This window comes from Bubalus kerabau, chromosome 17, assembly GCF_029407905.1.
Source record: "Bubalus kerabau isolate K-KA32 ecotype Philippines breed swamp buffalo chromosome 17, PCC_UOA_SB_1v2, whole genome shotgun sequence".
NCBI classification, from domain to species: domain Eukaryota; kingdom Metazoa; phylum Chordata; class Mammalia; order Artiodactyla; family Bovidae; genus Bubalus; species Bubalus kerabau.
Genome location: NC_073640.1, coordinates 54324799 through 54341475, shown reverse-complemented (window position 1 = coordinate 54341475; position 16677 = coordinate 54324799). Strand labels below are relative to the sequence as shown.

Here is a 16677-nt window from a genome sequence, read left to right as displayed (position 1 = left end):
CCACTTCTTTCCACTTAACTTTCAGACTTGGCGGTAGAGCTACCCAGGAGAACTGCGCAGGCGCTTCTCCGAGCCCGGAGCCCCGCCCACAGGGCACAGTTGCGTGCGTGGAGAAACTCGCCGAGCCCCGCCTGAGTGTCCACGCGCAGGCGCAAGGGCGCGTGCCCTCCGCTTTCGGCTCTGATTGGCTGCCAGGGGTAAGGGAGCCGCCCAATGGGAGGTGTGAATAGTGAGGGGTCCCGCACGCCTGGAACTGAGGGTCTGTGTCAAGAGCGGCGGGGGCTGCAGGAGGTGAGAGAGACGGGTGAGGGCGCCCCGGGGCGGGCCGGGGAAGAGAACGCTGGGCATACGGAGAGGGCGGAGGGAGAACGAAGGGGACACCGAGGGTCGAGGAGCTTTGGGGCCTGCGCTAGGGCGGGAGCGGCGCGGAGTGGAAAGAGCGCTCCTTCCTCGGTGCCCTGTAGCGTTGACTGAGCGCCTGTGGCGTGCAGGCCCCCCACTGTTTGCAGGGCTCTCAGGCTGCGGCGTTGATAAGTTTGGTCAGAGAAAAGGGTTGTGTCTCAGAAAAGTTGAACTTCCAGACCCCTGGTGGGTTCTTTCTTGAAGGACTTCTGTTGATCCTCTAAATAAACCCATCTTTCTCCTCAGTAGTTCACAATCCAAGATTGGGAAATGGGAAATGTTGACTAGGAAAGTCCACACTTCAGGTCTTTTTACACATTTACTGGGTGCCTTCTGTGTAAAAGCCTTGCACCAGGCGCTGGGCCTCGCTAAAGGGGAATTCTCTTTTGGACCAGAGCTGTAAACAATGAAAAGTTGAACTCTCAGGCCCCTGGTTTCCGGGAAGATCCGTTGTTGAATGGCTTTTGTGTGCCAGGGCCCCGGGCAACTCAAAAATTAGGGAAGGAGTCCAAAAGTTAGCTCTTGGGCTTTTAATGAATCATTTACGCAAGGAGGATTTATTGGACACCAGCTGATAGCAGGGCCCAGTGATGGGCCTTGTTATTGTGGGAATTCACAGTTTAATAGGAGGCCTGGTCTGGTGGGAAAAGTGGAATATGTGCAGAGACCCTTAAATTCTCGGGGCCTCACTTCCTGAAAGGAGCATTATTCATTCAGCAAATATACTTAGTGCCTATTGTGATGAGACCTCTGGGAGCTTAACATTTTTAACTCTGTCCCAAGTTTATGATATTTGTGATGATGGAGGTGGCACAGGATACCATAAAAACCCCCAAGGAGGGACTTCCCTGGCAATACAGGTTATAACTCTGTGCTTCTAGTGCAGGGGGCACAGGTTCGACCCCTGGTCGGGGGCAGATCCCACATGCTGAAAGGTGCAGAAACTTTTGTGTGCACACCTGTAAGCTGAACTCTGGCACTAACAGATGAGTTGAAGAAGAAATGGAGATGGTGGGGATTATATTTGGAAAATTACTACTGAGGCGTGCGTGGGGGCAGTCTGAAGGACTCTGAACCCCCATTGTGTGACGGGGCCTGGGTTGGGTTGAGCCTACACCAATAGAGGGAGATAGGGGGCACATAGAGGGAAGTTCAAAAGTTAATATCCCTGCACTTGATCAGTGGTTTTGTTAAAGACAGCAGCCCCTACAGTGAATCACATCTGCCTTGCCAGCCTTCTCAGTCTGATGACTTTATCTCAAGTTCATGATATTTGCTATGATGGAGGTGGCACAGAATACTATAAGAACCCCAAGGAGGGACTTCCCTGGTGGTGCAGTAGTTATAAGTGCAGGGGGCACAGGTTCAACCCCTGGTTAGGGCAGATCCCACATGCTGAGAGATGCAGCCAAAAAAAAAAAAAAAAAAAGAACCCCAAGGAGGAGTGAGTGGCCACCGCCCTGTGGATATAGATATGTTATTTAAAAAGACTTCACAAAAGGAAATTCTGGGAGGAAGTTTGTTAGACAAGAAGAGAAAACTTTCCTGCCAGAAAGAATAGCAGCATCAAAGACTTAGAATAGGAAAACATTTCTGGAGAATTACAAGTAATGATTCTATCTAACCTTGATCAAGTACCAGGGACTTTGTGGTCATTACTACTTTTAGCCCATTTCACAGGTGAGAAGACAGTCTCAGAGAGACAAAGTAAGTGGTGGAGCTCAGATTCAAGCCGAGGGCAGTGTGGTTCCAGAGCCTGTGCTCTTAAACTTTGCTGCATCCCTTTGTGTACACATAGACGGAGGAAAGATGCTGCGCAGAGAGGACATGCACAGGCAAAAGCCGGCAGGCCCCCAAAGATACATTATGTTCTTGGAAAGGGTGTGACCAGCCCTCTGGGTAAGGAGGGTGGCATCAGAGGCCAGACTGAGGAGGGCTGTCTCCCTCTTGCAGATGCCTGGGCGCCATGGGGTGCAGTTCAACTACAGAGTCATGGGCTCACTGAAGAGTGAGGTATAAACATTGGATCCAGACTTGCTGATTGATAGAGACTGGTGAGTGATGACGTGGGCAAGGGAACCCCTGAGACATCCCCCCTCCCCTGAGTTCCTGGTGTCTCATTAGGCCCCCCTCCTTTCTCCAGGCACCACCTTCCGCGCAATGGCAGAGGTGGTGGCTGAAGTGGCTGAGGTAGCTGAGATGCCGACACAAATGTCGCCAAGGGTAATGGAGATGTCAGCACCGATATTAGGGGAGAAGATGGAGCTGTCAACGGAGCTGACTGAGATGACACCTGGGGAGGCTGTTGCCTCCTCCCTCTTCTTCCAGTTCATGTGCTCTGAATGTGGCAACCTCTACAACACGCTGGAAGAAGTCCTCTCACACCAGGAGCAGCACGTGCCCACTGTCACAGAGGAGGAGGCACTGACCACCCAGGACACTGGCCTGGAGCCGGAGCTGGTGCCAGGCACTGAGGAAGGGCCTTTCCAGTGCGGCGAGTGCAGCCAGCTCATCCTCTCCCCCAGGGAGCTCCTTGCTCACCAAGATGCCCACCTGCGGGAGTCTGCAAACCAGATCCAGTACCAGTGTGGAGACTGCCAGGAGCTGTTTCCCTCACCTGAGCTGTGGGTGGCTCACCGCAAGGCCCAGCACCTTTCCACTGCAGCAGCTAAACCTCCGGTGCTGCCGCCTCTGCCTCCCGTCACACCACCACCTCCACCCCCTGCTCCACCTGAAGTCAAGATGGAGCCCTACGAGTGCCCCGAGTGTTCTACCCTCTGTACCACCCCCGAGGAGTTCTTGGAGCATCAAGGCACCCACTTTGACTCCCTAGAGAAAGAAGAGCACAATGGGTTAGAAGAGGAGGAGGAAGATGATGAAGACGACAATGAAGAGACAGAGGAAGAGGAAGAGGCAGCAGCTGACGTTGGTGACGATGCAAAGGGAGGTGACAAGTCTCCAGCTGGCCAGGCCCAGGGCAGTGGGGATGGTCCCCCACACTGTACCTCAGCAGGGGCACGCCGGCGACACCGGCGGGCATCCCACAGCCCAGCCTCAGCAGCTCACCCCTTCTACTGCAGCCAGTGCCAGCGCAGCTTCAGCTCTGCAAACCGGCTTCTGGCTCATGGGCGGGCGCACGTGGGTGGCACCCATGAGTGTACGACCTGCTCCAAGGTCTTCAAGAAAGCAGCCTCCCTGGAGCAGCACCTGCGGCTGCACCGCGGCGAAGCCCGCTACCTCTGTGTGGACTGCGGCCGTGGCTTCGGCACGGAGCTCACTTTGGTGGCCCATCGGCGGGCCCATACTGCCAACCCGCTGCATCGCTGCCGCTGTGGCAAAACATTCAGCAACATGACCAAGTTTCTCTACCACCGGCGCACGCACGCAGGCAAGAGTGGGGCACCCCCCTCAGCAGCACCACCCACGGTAGCATCTGTAGTGGCCTCCCTGGCTCCAGCCGAGCCCACACCTCCCCCCCCAGCCCCTCCCACCCCGCCTGCCCAGCTGCCTTGCCCTCAGTGCCCCAAGTCCTTTGCCTCAGCCTCCCGGCTCTCCCGGCACCGGCGCGCCGTCCACGGGCCCCCTGAGCGGCGGCACCGTTGCGGCGTCTGTGGCAAGGGCTTCAAGAAGCTGGTCCACGTGCGCAACCATCTCCGGACACACACGGGCGAGAGGCCCTTCCAGTGCCATGCCTGTGGCAAGACTTTCGCTTCTCTGGCCAACCTCAGCCGCCACCAGCTGACCCATACAGGCGTGCGTCCCTACCAGTGCCTGGACTGTGGCAAGCGCTTCACACAGAGCTCTAACCTGCAGCAGCACCGGAGACTGCACCTGCGGCCAGTGGCGTTTGCCCGCGCGCCTCGCCTTCCCATCACTGGACTCTACAACAAGAGCCCCTACTACTGCGGGACCTGTGGCCGCTGGTTCCGTGCCATGGCGGGCCTGCGACTGCATCAGCGGGTCCACGCCCAGGCACGGACCCTGACGCTGCAGCCTCCCCGGTCGCCCCCTCCTGCCCCGCCCCCACCCCCCGAGCCTCAGCAGACAATCATGTGCACCGAGCTCGGGGAGACCATTGCCATCATTGAGACGTCCCAGCCACTGGCCCTTGCAGACACGCTGCAGTTGTGCCAGGCAGCCCTGGGGGCCTCTGAAGCAAGCGGGTTGTTGCAGTTGGACACAGCCTTCATGTGACACAGTTAAAGAGCAACAATAAAAAAATTTGGTTGCAAAACAAGTATGGGCACCTCTGGGGAGAAGGGGACCACCTCCTGACAAGCCACTTTGGTGCCCACTGGGTGCCAGCATCCATCCTGGCCTCTTCCCTACTGACTCTTCAGAACGGCCCCACCAGGTGTCACCTTTCTCTGCCTGAGGGGACACTGAAGCTCTGAGACACCATACAATGTGTCCTAAGCCACCCCACTGCGTTGCAAAGTGGGGTTCTCCAAGACTCTCTGCTCCGCGTCACCCTGGTGCCTAGGAACGTCAGGTAACCTTTCCTGAGCCCCGACCATGTGCCAGGTCTCTGCTGGGCACTGTCACATTCTTCTTCAGGTCCTCTGCTTGTTCTCCACCGCCTGCCCCTACCCTTGCCTTCCCTGGACTCTGGGATCCCTGCATTTGGCTCTGCCTGGTGGAAGAAGGTACTTGACTTCTCTGGGCTTCTTTCATCTCACTTCCACCTGAAAGATGGGTATTCAGCTGCAGATGGGTGATACTGGAGACGCAGGCATGAGTCAAGACAGGGGCTGTGCCCCAAGAGCCATACACAGGGGTTGGAGGAACACACCCAAGTACAGATGGCCTTGTTCCCTGAGTGTCTTGTTGATTTATTGAGCCTGGGTGTCGTAAGGCCACCCTCTGTGTGCTGGGGCCCAAAGACGAGTCAGGCGTCTGCGGTGCCTGAGGCGGGGCAGGCACACGTCAGCCCCAGGGTCCCCAGGGCGGCAGTGGGGAGGTGTAGGGACAGTAGGATCCCGGAGCAGGAAACAAACCTCCATGGTAGATCAGGGGTCAGAGACTTCTAGAGGAGGTAATCCTTGAAAAGGCAAACATTTGCTTGTAGAAGAGGAAGGAAATACTACAGGCAGACACCACCGCGAGGCGTTGAGTTCTCGGTGCACTCGGAGGTTGTCCAGTTACTGACGACAGTGACAGCAGGCGTCCGGCTGCCCAGCCGTGGCACGCGCTGCAGTTAGCACTGTGCGCGCATGTGGTCCCAGCAGGCCTGCGAGGCCGTCTCAATGTTATCCCAAGGAAACAGGGACAGACTCATCCAAGGTCTCAGAGCTGGGCAGAGGCGTCAGCCGGGATTTGAATCCAGGTGGTGCTTTCAGCCACATCTGTAACCAGTGCTGTTGAGTGACCGTGACCTGAAACCAGTACAGGGGGCAGCGGCTCAGAGGAGTCAGTGTAACTGCAGGGAAAGTGACTGGACTTAAGGGGCTGCGAAAGATAAAAAGGTCTTGGGAACAGAAAGGCATCCCCAACGTTTTCTGAGGTTATGTGGGGCTGATAGTGCTCTGCTCTCCAGATGAAAGCAGATCACTTGGGGCAGGCTCAATGGGGCAGGCTCCTCTCGGGCCTCTAGACCGAGGTGCTCGGACAGGTGCGGCAGGACAGGCTGTGGCTGAGGTGTCCAGGAGGGAGGCCGGGCGAAGGAGGGGTGATGAGGTGCGGGTCAGGGGAAGTCTAGACCTGGGAAGGCCTTGAAAACCAGCCTCAGAAGTTAGGGAAGTGCAGTGGGTGGGATGGGGTAAGGGTTCTCTGTGGGGTTAGGGCTCTTTGGCATCCATCAGGGTGGGGCAAGGAGGAAGCTGAAGATGGGCTGGGAAGGAGAGAATGGGGCCAGAACTGGACAGAGGCCAGGGAGGTGGGCGGAGGGTGTAGGGACACCCTTGGGAACCTCATGGCCCACTGGTGTGAGCAGCAGGCAGGGGCCCCCAGGAACCCAAGTTCAGCCCCTTGTCCAGACCCTTCCTTCCCTCATCCAGTCCACCTGCTCTTGGTGTTCATCCTGCGAACAAGGTGACAGCTGATGGTGCTGAGCAGGGAGGGGCAGGGTTTGCTCTGGGCCGTCAGTATACAGATGCCCCTGGTGCTCACCTCACGTGATAGCAGAGCGCAGATACCACAGGAACAGTCCCTGAACACCCTCGGGTGTGTTCGGAACTCTCCCATTTCACAAATGGAGTCCAGTACTGGATAGTTCAGTTGCTCCTCTCTAGGGCCTCTTGCCTTCGCTACCATTGGCACCATGTGGAGGAGATGCCATTTCGCTCTGCCACAGCCCCACCATCTGGCCCCAGCATGTTTACAAAGCAAGGAGAAAAATCAGGCCCTCTGCAACAACCTTCCCAAAGGTGTCACTTCCCACCATCCCTAGAGGTGGGCACAGTAGGGTCCTGTTTAAGACAGCAATGAAGGCTTGGGGCTCTCTGCTAGGGTTTGGAAACGGCTCCTCTGCCCCCATCCATGGCCACCAAGAGTCTGTATCAAGGTTGTTTTGGCCCAAGTGACCCCCCCCATCATCCTGTGTCCCCCTTAAGCGGCAGGTAGCTCAGGCTATGATATAGGGAGCCCTTGATTCAAACTTTGACTCTGCCACTTACATTCTGTGGCCCTGACTTATCTGATGGCCAGCTCTTTCACCAGTCACCTGGGAATGACGGTGCTTCCCTCCCTAAGTAGAAGCAGATGATGTGTGCTGCGGTGGATAAGCCAGACGCGGCTCACCACGTGCACAGAGCTGAGGCACAGGAGGCCTGGGCCAGCCTGGGTTCACTGCACCCTGCTCCCCTGCCTGAGACGCAGCCCACTCTGTTCCAGTCCCCCCCCCCCCAAGCCCCTCCCTCACCTCTGTGAAAACAGGTGTCTAGACAGGAAGCAGGTTTTCATGCCAATAATTTATTGAACGGAGGTCTGTACACAGGCAAACCTTACTGTGAAAACTAAGACATCAGGAGCTCCCCCACTGCCCCTGCCCTCCAGGGCGGGGAGAGGAGGGAGGAGGCCTTAGGGGCAGAGGACAGGAGCAGGGACACAGCTGTAGGAGGGGAAGGGGCCAGGTTGGACGGTGCGAATCGACATTTTCTTTAAGAAAAAAATTATAACAATCTATTTACACCCGGGGGAAAGGGAAGGGAAGAGGAGGAGAGGGGCTGGTCTGGTTCTATTTACAAGGGACACAGTGGGGGAGGGGGTTGGAGGAGGTGGAGACCTGGGGGGAGGGTGGGGGGCTGAGGGGGTAGAAGGTCCTCATGCCCCCCATCCCCTGTCCTTCCTTCTCTTCCCTCCCCACAACCAGTTAAAATCCTCTTAAAAAGCCTACCACAGGGGTGAGGCTGGTGAGGGAGGGACTAGGGGGTGGGGTGGGGACTCGTTTACCTCTGCCCTCTAGTCTAGGGGCCCAGTCAGGGCAGGAGCTTGGTGGGCTATGGCCCCCCTTCCCAGCCCCACACAGGGCTCCCAGATGGAAGGGTAGTTGGTGGCGCCCTCAGGAAGAGTTGGTGAGGGTGGTTGTGTTATCGGTTGACTGCCAGTCCGAGCTGGTCTGAGCCTCACTTAAAGCTGAGGGGGGAAGAAGCAGATGGTTAACCTGGGCCTGTTGGCCCCCCACCCCCACCCCGCCACCCCAAGGCAGGAAGCTGGTGTGAGATGCTACATTAGAAACCGAAAGCTGTCACTTTAGGTCGAGGGTTTCAAACTCAGACGCCAAAGGGCCAGGTTGGTCACTAAGTGACTCACAAGGGAGCGAAGCCCCTCTAGCGCAGGGGGCAGCCGGACCTCAGCTCCAGCTGGCAGGACCGCCCTGAGCAGAGGCAGGCCCACTGCTGCCTAGTCTGATTTTCTTCCCCAAGAGAAACAGGAAATCTGGATTTGCACATAAAATAGCTCTCATTTTTAAATGGGAGGAACAAATTTAACTATTTGTTTGTGCAGGCCAGATGTATGTCTTTCGTTTTCCAGTTTGCATCTGAACACAAAATACAGGCAATAATGCCTTACAAAGGTGCCCATTCACATGGGAAACATGGCTTTCTGTCAACAATTTCTGCATATCTGCAGTAAACTCAGGGGCTGTGAGAACAAACCCTCCCCCCCATACACTGAGAAATGCAGCTTTATTGCACAGGAGATGGCCCCCAACTTACCTTGTGAGGATGGGGTGAGGGAGGCAGTGCCCGCCGGGGACCTCAAGTGAGGAGGGATGAGGATGGCATTGAGAGATGGTTGGATGGTGAGTTCTAGAGACAGGAATGGACATGTCTAGTCAGGGGACAGGGCACCTGGCGACCCAGTCCTGGTTAGAAAGGGGCACCAGATAAAGACAGGTGTAGCCACTGAACACTTTAAATAAAACTGGAAGGAGCCTAACACGGGAGATCGCAGAGTGCAGATGAGGTGGGTTGGGGTCTCCCTGCATCAGGGGTGTATTTCCTGAGCCCCAGGACTGCCTTGCAGCCCACACTCAGCTCTCTACTCCGGTCTTCCACACCAAGCTCTTTGCCGTCTCTGGCTGCCCCTCCAGCACCCCAGATCCCAGGCTGAGCTCTCACCACCAGGACTGAAATTGAAGAGCGGGGGGAGCGGGCGGTTGTTGGGGAGCTGGGTTCCAGGACATCGCAGTTCATCGAAGAAGCTATGGGCGCAGGCTTCCAGCGGCGAGAGCCTCGAGGAGGGGGTGTACTCCAGCAGGCTGGAGCAGAGCGCGATGGCCTCGGGCGGCGTTCGTGATTTGAACACCTGGGGGTGCAGAGGAGATGGCTGAGGCCCTGGGTACTGGTGTGCTCCTGCTTGCCCCCACAACCCCGCTTTCCAGATGAGGAAAATGACACGCAGCCTCTTGAGGGGAGGTGAGTTTGTATCAGATGAGCAACCTGCTCGGGTCCCATGACTGTTTGGGCCCTGCTGTGCTGTGAGCCCGTTTCCCCATCAGAAAGCAGGCCTCTGGGATTTACTGGGGGTCCTCAGCTTTAAACTTTGCCATGTGATCAAAGTTAACTGACCCACTATTGAGCCATGACTATAACCAGGTCCCCAGACCAGTTGGCCTCTGGTGGGGACCTCAGCCACGCTGCCTGAACCCCGAGCCCTCCCCCACCTTTGTCCAGGGGTGAGCTTTAATCTGGGGGAACTTGAACTCCGTGTAGTTGGGGTTCATCTCGCGAATCTGTTCCCGGCTCGGTGTTCCCAGCACCTGTAGGGAAAGGAAGGGGTCTGAGCCAAGGTCCTTGGCCCTGAGCCCAGTCCCTGCCCGCCCTGGCCCTGCCCTCACCTTGATGATCTCCACCAGCTGGTCCACCCCACTGTCCCCTGGGAAGATGGGCTGGCCCAAGAGGAGCTCAGCCAGTACGCAGCCAGCCGACCACACATCTGAAGAGGAACGGGGGAGGGTCAGAGCTACCATGCCCATCCCCGGGCAAGCATTTCTGTCCTTCATGATCACCCTGAGAAATGCCAAGAGCCCCATTTTCTTGGCTCAGAGAGAAAGGGCCTTGCACAAGGTCACACAGCATAGGAACACAGGAGCCTGACTCTGAACCTCCAAGTCTGCCTGACTACGCCGTACTCTCCAATCTAGAGGCTTCCATCGCCTCTCTCCACTCTGATCCCAGTAAGCCTTTTCTCTACAGCCTCAGAAGACGCATCAACAGGCCCAGAACAGACACCTATGTTCTCCGGGCCTCAGGGAGGCCTGGAGGGAAAGCATTAAATGAGCTGCCTTACTCACTTCTGGCCTCTCTCTTGCTCTTGGAAATAGCCGTGGCCTGGTTAGTCACCCTTTCCAGTCCTGTACCTTGACCCCCACAGCACAAGTTCACACCTAGGGACCATGATGTTTCCTCGCAAAGCTGATGAACTTTCTCTTCCGAACACTTTCACACCCTCTCCTCATGCCTGGAAGTTGGCACTCTCACCCCCAGCAACAGGGAAGGACATCGAGGCCCTGTGAACAGGTCACACCCTCATGGTGGCAAGGCCTTTCACCTCCCGATTCCCCCAAGGTCACTGTCAGCCCCTCCTGCTGACTGAGGAGAAAGGACTTCCTGGGAGGTTCCAGGGCTCTATGGACTCTGGAGTCAGGTCTGCTTTCAAAGCCCAGCCCTGCCCAGTCCCACCTGACTGTGGGCAGGTGACCTCACCACTCTAAGCTTTAGACTAAAATACACCTATGGCAGCGTCACCTTCCTGAATTTGTGAGGACCGGCTAAAGGAACAGGTGTTAACGCTTTATCATCGAGCCTGGCAGACACACAGAAGGACCTCAAAAACTGCCACAACTGCTACCCCCCCAAGTCTGACCGATGGATGAGGTGTAATCGGTGGCTCCGAAGATCAGCTCTGGGGCCCGGTAGTAGCGAGAACAGATGTAGGAGACATTGGGCTCCCCGCGGACCAACTGTTTTGCACTGTGGGAAGATATGGGCAGGAGTCAACACGGGCCAAGGGTCGGGATCCCTCCTCGCCCCTTCAGCCACCCAGCCCACCCCAGGTGAGGCCCACCTGCCAAAATCGCAGAGCTTGAGGACAGCAGTGTCGGGGTCCACCAGCAGGTTCTGGGGCTTGATGTCGCGGTGACACACACCCTGGGAGTGGATGTAGGCCAAGCTCCGGAAGAGCTGGTACATGTACACCTGGGGTGGGCAGGGGACAGCAGAACTCCAGCCCAGTTCTCCCCGCAGAGCACACCCCTGCTCCACCATCTCGGCCTGCAGAGCCCTTCCAGGCCCACTCTCCCTGTCTTGAAAACACTTCCGCTGCCCCTTGGTTCTCAAGCTTTGGTGAGCACCAGAATCACGTGGAGGCCGTGTTAAAACAAGGACTGCAGGGCCCACTCCCAGAGGTTCTGATTCGGTACATCAGGATGAGGCTCTGCAACCAGCCCCCTAGTGCTGGTGCCGGTCCACACTTTGGAAACCACTGCTTCAAACACACACTTCGGCAGAAGCCTGATGGACAAGACAGATACATCAGGAAGGCCTTGTTTTAAAGCAGGCTGGGGAGCCTCACCAAGAAAACCACTGGCTGTAGGAAGGGCTCAGCCTCCACACAGCAGTCAAAACCACCCTCACGCCAGCCCCTCTCCACCTGGATTTTTCTGCTATTCTCTTTCCTAGTGACTAGGATGTTAAGTGCCAAGAGCAGGGATCTCTGTGTTTCCATCGCTGCTGCAGCCCCAGGGCTTCGTCCATAGCCCAGCATGTGTAACTGCTCAGGCCTGCCTCCTGGGCAGCACCTCCTCTGTTCCCAGTGCCTGTGGCCAGAGATGCCACCTTCTTGCCCTGTGCCCAGTCTCCTCCCAGAAGCCTTCCTCAATCCTTCTCACTCCCAAAGGAGGCAGGGCCAGGGGCCTCCTGTTTGCAGAATCCCTGTGCTGCTTCAGGGTCGGCCATTGTTGGCAGTTTTAGAGTTCTCTGTGATGATGCCTGTCTACCCTGCTAAACTGAGAGCTCTTCAGAAGCAGTCTGCGTCTCAGCGGGACCTCTACAGCTGCTCAGTGCTGGGTCTGGGACAGTCCACAAACCGGACCACCACCACCCGCCCCCCTAGAAGGTGCGGTCCCACAGCACCACCCTAGGTCTGGGATGCTTAAAGCCAGGGGAAGGAAAAACGGCCCATGCAACCTCCGCAAACGTGAGCCCACCCTCCTCCCGCCATGCAGCTGGCTGCTCGGGTCCTGTTCTCCACAGCATCGCGAAGCCTGCCCACTCACTCAGTCACTCACTCAAATACGTCCTTAGGGACAGTAACACACAGGGCACAGCACCAGGAGAATGAGCCTCCGCAGGCCATGAATGAAGATGCCTGAGTCCCTGGCTCCATGGACGCTAAGTTTCCTCCAACCCTGCCTCCTTCCCATCCCCCTCTGCCAGGGCTCCACAGGCCAGGACTCTGACCTCACTGTGCCTCTGCATTCTAAGTCCCCACCTCGATTCTGAGCTGACCGCTGACCGCAGCAACACCACTTGGTGCTGGTGGGCTCCTGGTGTGGACCCGAGCCAGTAATGTGCAGCCTCCCCAGCCCTGGTCAGCCTGCCTCCCTGATTGCATCAGGCCTCGGCTTGGGCTGCGCTGCCTTTGGGGAGCTCCATCTCTGGGGATGTAGGGACAAGGGCAAGGCCTTTGTCTTGAGGCCTCTAGAGACCAATGTAAACTTGGAAATGATGGGAGAGTCTGTCTGGAGCACCTGACTTGGTGGGCCAGGACCCCCGCAGCCCGCCAGCCTGCCTACCTTGACATAGATGATAGGGATGCTCAACTTGGCCTTGGTAAAATGGCGGGCCACCCGGTACACTGTTTCGGGCACATATTCCAGCACCAGGTTTAGGTAAAGCTCGTCTTTCTGCAGAGAGCAAAGGAGAGGTGTGAGGCGTCATGAGAAATGAGCAAGGAAGAGGGGGAGGAAGGTGTGTGGGGAATAACGGGGGAAGGGACGCGCAGCCACGAGAAGGCAGCAGACGGGTGGAGCCCACGCAGAGGAGGAATCCCCACACCCAGGTCTCACCTTCTCCCCACTGGAGTAGAAAAAGTATCTCAGCCTCACGATATTGCAGTGGTCCAGCTTACGCATAATCTGCAGCTCTCGGTTCTTGGGGGGCAAGGGAAGAGAGCCTCAGAAGACAAGCCACTCTCCCTGCCTCCCCTCCTGAGCACCCCTCGCCACAGCTCTACTCCAATTCCTGCCAGCAGGGCCAAGCAGCCACTTCACGCGTTAGCTCCAAGGCCCCATATGAAGCAGCTCCTAATTCCTCACCCCTAGCTCCCCTCACAACTAAACTCAGACCACTTACATGTGCTTCCTGCAGCCTATTTCTTAACAATGTTTGATTTTTTGCTCAGATTTACAAAGCAAATGACTTCACATGTAAATCTAAGTTTTTCAGCTTCTCTTGAAAATCACATGATGTGGCCACATGAGGCCCACCTCCCTGCCTGGCACAAGCAACACTAGACAGGGAGAGGTCATCCAGATGCCCCTAGTCCCCACGCCGCTCCACTGCTTTCACGGGAAGCATCTGGGCGCTTGGATCCTGAGTCCTGGACTCCAGGCTTCTCATCCTCACCTTCCCAGTAGAGATCCAGCCTCAACCTCTTCCCAGACCTATCTTAGCACTCTTCCCTCTCCTCTCTTCCCGGCTGGGGCCTCAGAGGCCCCTATCCTCAGATTCCTCTCACTTTCGGGACTCACCTATAATCAAATTCTGACCAGCGCCCTGGAGAAAGACCTGCCCCTGAAGTCCTCACTGCCCGAGACCTAAACTCTGACCTGGTTTCTTCAGCCCAGGCTCAGTTTCTCCTACGTCCCGACTATACAGGATCCAAAGGGCCTCTACCAGTTCACAGGGCACTATATATGAATGAGGTAAAGGACCCCTTCCTCAGGGGTGACCGGGCCCCACACCCAGGCATCTATAGCACGGGCAGGATTTCTCCCAGCAAGTGCCAGACCCTGGGGGCAGAGCCTGACCTTCGCAGACAGAATCATCAGCCCCACCAGCTTCCTTTCTCTTCTGGGTAGCAGAGTAACTCAGTGGTTAAGGTGAAGTGCTTGGGAATCAGATTCTAGACTTGACCTTGTGCAATTCTCTTATCTGAGTCTGTTTCCAGCTTCTGCTTACTTAGAATGGGAGTAACAACAGTACCTACCCTCAGAGAATCTTTGCGTTAAGTTAAACTCGCCTACAAAAGCACTTACGAAGAACAAGAGCCCAATAAAAGTCAGCTCTGGGTTCTCCTGGAATGCACATCCCCACACAGCTCCCTCTCTTCTCCTCTGGCCCATGCTCAGACCCCCTGTACAAACCCAAGTCCAGCACTCTTGCTGGAGTTCCCCCACCAGTCATGTGCAGTCAAACCTCCTGATCCCCGTTCCCCGCAAGCTACCTTGAACCTCTTGTCCTGGAGAACCTTCTTGATGGCCACCAATTCCCTGGTGTCTGCCAGCCGTGCCTGGTACACGACCCCAAATGAGCCACTTCCAATCACTTTGATGTCTGTGTAAGCCACCTCCTGGGAGCGCTCCGGGCCTTGGCCTAGAGTGGCTACCACTGTGGTCACCTTCCCACTGTCACCTGGGGAGCAAAGGGAACACACAATCTACTGACCTTTCCCCTCGGGCCACCACCCCATCCTGGGGCTGTGAAGAGGGCAGAGAGTCTCTACAGGAAGCTCATGGGGCGGGGGACGGTCTTTGTCCCTCCCCCATCTTCAAAGGTGGCTCCTAGATGCTGCCTTTTCCCCTCTTCCCTTCAGGAAACCCCAAATCCTGACTCCTCCATAGGGGAGAATACTGACACATAAAACCTCTTGCTGTACCAGGATTGGTAACCTCGAATTTCCACTTCTGGTGAGCAGCAAATTATTGGTCCCTCCTGATGTGAGAAGGCACCACCACTCCCAGATGTTGAATCCATCCATGACGAGAGCTAACTGCCTTCTGCTCCCTCCTCACTAGGGAGAGCCTGACCTAACCTCTTCCGCTTGAGAGCAGGAATCCTGAGGTACTTCTATGTCAGTAAAGCCCTAACCTTTCCCACAGCTTGGGGGACAGTGATCTCTAAGTCCTCCCTAAGTTCACCACTGGTTTCTGGTGACAGAAAAGAATGACTCCTCCTGTAGGGAGTGCCAGTGCCCTAACTCTCACTTTTGAGACAATTAGCTCTTACCCAAATACTCTGGGGCTAGAAAAAGGCACTGGCCTGACCTTACTCGTGAGGTTCGGAGCCCCAGACCCCATCCTGTATGTAACTGGTCCCTAATGGATGAACACTTAATAGTGAGAATGGTGAACCTGATCTCTATCATCAAGGGTTTATCCTGGCCTCAGTCCTTTAAAGGAAATTCCCAAAGCATTCTGTGAATGGCAGCAAAAGTTGGCATTCTTGGAGGACAGGGATCCCTCTTCTTGGGGTAACTGGTGAAAGGTTCCCCAAAGAAAATAAGTCAGTGATGAATCAGAGCCATTCAGAGGGGCGAGGGAGGGAGAGGATCCTATATAGCTATTTATCCACTGTCAATGACATCATACATCAGAATAATGAAATGGGTATAACTTCACATCCTTATTCTAGGGGAGGGACTGGTAACGGCCCCTGCCCCCATTCCGTTTTCTGTGAAAAGAAACCCTTCAAGAAAGACATCTTTTCTTGAATATTAGTGACTATGAACTTGGTCTGAAAGGTATGCTGACTTCCAATCTGTCCTCAAAAAGGAGCAATCATTAATTTCCACCATTGGGTGTACAATTCTACATATTATGGACAGATAGTGTTTTAAAAGGGAAGATGACTGGGTATCAGATTTGGAAAGCCCTGGCCCTGTTCTGTTCTCTGGGGCCACAGCAAGCCCAAATCCCTTTTTCTAAGTGATACTCACTCCAAATTCCCATGCTCTAAAGGGGAGCAATTCAGATCCCTTCTCTGGGTGGTGGTGATCTTATTCGTGTTCTCTTGAAAAACAATAACCCTTGAGCCCCATTTGCAAGCGACAATGACCCCTGATCCGTTCTCGAATGGATGGCAACATCAGACTCCTGTTTTTAAGGCTCACGGACCCAAGACTTCGGGACTGGAAGAACAGGAACCTGTGACTCTGTCTTTTGGAGGATTACTAATTCTAATTCTAAACTCCAAGTGATGGTAACCCCCCCCGAATCCCTCTCTCCGGGAGGGGGTAGATCTCAGATCCCAGTTTGGGAAGGCACAGTGACCTCGAGCTCCTCCCTGAGCATAAAGAAGAACCTGATCGACGTCTGAGTGGCTTCAGGGATCCGATCTCCACCCGCCACGGGCGCCGCTAGTACTCACGGCCCAGCTTCACTCCGGGCGGCGGGAAGCTGGTGCCCGCGCCGGGGCCGCCGCTGCCTCCTCCGCCGCTGCCGCCGGGGCCACCCCCGGAGCTTGAGGCCCCCACGCCCCCGCCCATGGCTCCGACTGACGTCTTCCCGCCGCCGCTGCCGCCTGGGCCAGAGGCCGAACCCCCCGGGCCGCCGCCGCCGCCGCCTCCTCCGCCGCCTGGCTCCGCGAACGAGCTGGTCCGCGCCCGGCCCGAGCCCCCAGGGCCGCCCCCCGAAGGCGCGCCACCGCTCATGGCGCCGAGCGCAGGCCCAGGCCGCGGGGCTCGGGCTGCCCGGGCTGCCCCCGCCGCTGCCGCCGCCGCCGCCTCCCCCGGGCTCCGGCCTCTTCCAGGCCGCGCCGCTCGGGCTCCGGCTCCGGCCCAGCGCCCGCCGCGGGGCACGCTGGGAGATGCAGTCCGCCGGCCCTACGCGAC

At 56.5% G+C, this 16677-nt stretch overlaps 2 protein-coding genes across 4 annotated transcripts; one reads left to right on the top strand and one right to left on the bottom strand.

The window, feature by feature from the left end:
• Positions 1-174: 174 nt before the first annotated feature.
• Positions 175-4639, top strand: ZNF526 (zinc finger protein 526). The gene is made up of 3 exons (XM_055551956.1): positions 175-291; positions 2356-2456; positions 2546-4639. The coding sequence occupies exon 3, from the start codon at positions 2563-2565 to the stop codon at positions 4594-4596; it is 2034 nt and encodes a 677-aa protein (XP_055407931.1). The 5' UTR covers positions 175-291; positions 2356-2456; positions 2546-2562; the 3' UTR covers positions 4597-4639.
• Positions 4640-7290: 2651 nt separating this feature from the next.
• GSK3A (glycogen synthase kinase 3 alpha) lies at positions 7291-16617 on the bottom strand. Of its 3 annotated transcripts, XM_055552399.1 has the most exons (12): positions 16215-16617; positions 14293-14480; positions 12914-12997; positions 12641-12751; positions 10912-11042; positions 10711-10817; positions 9683-9780; positions 9509-9604; positions 8964-9150; positions 8559-8651; positions 7924-7974; positions 7291-7639 (listed from the first exon to the last, which is right to left on the bottom strand). In XM_055552399.1, the coding sequence occupies exons 1-12, from the start codon at positions 16495-16497 to the stop codon at positions 7581-7583; spliced, it is 1488 nt and encodes a 495-aa protein (XP_055408374.1). In that variant the 5' UTR covers positions 16498-16617; the 3' UTR covers positions 7291-7580. The 3 variants fall into 3 exon arrangements, with proteins under 3 accessions (XP_055408374.1, XP_055408373.1, XP_055408372.1); XM_055552398.1 differs by having other exon boundaries at positions 7291-7974; positions 8559-8673; XM_055552397.1 differs by having other exon boundaries at positions 7291-7974.
• Between the last annotated feature and the right edge of the window lie 60 nt (positions 16618-16677).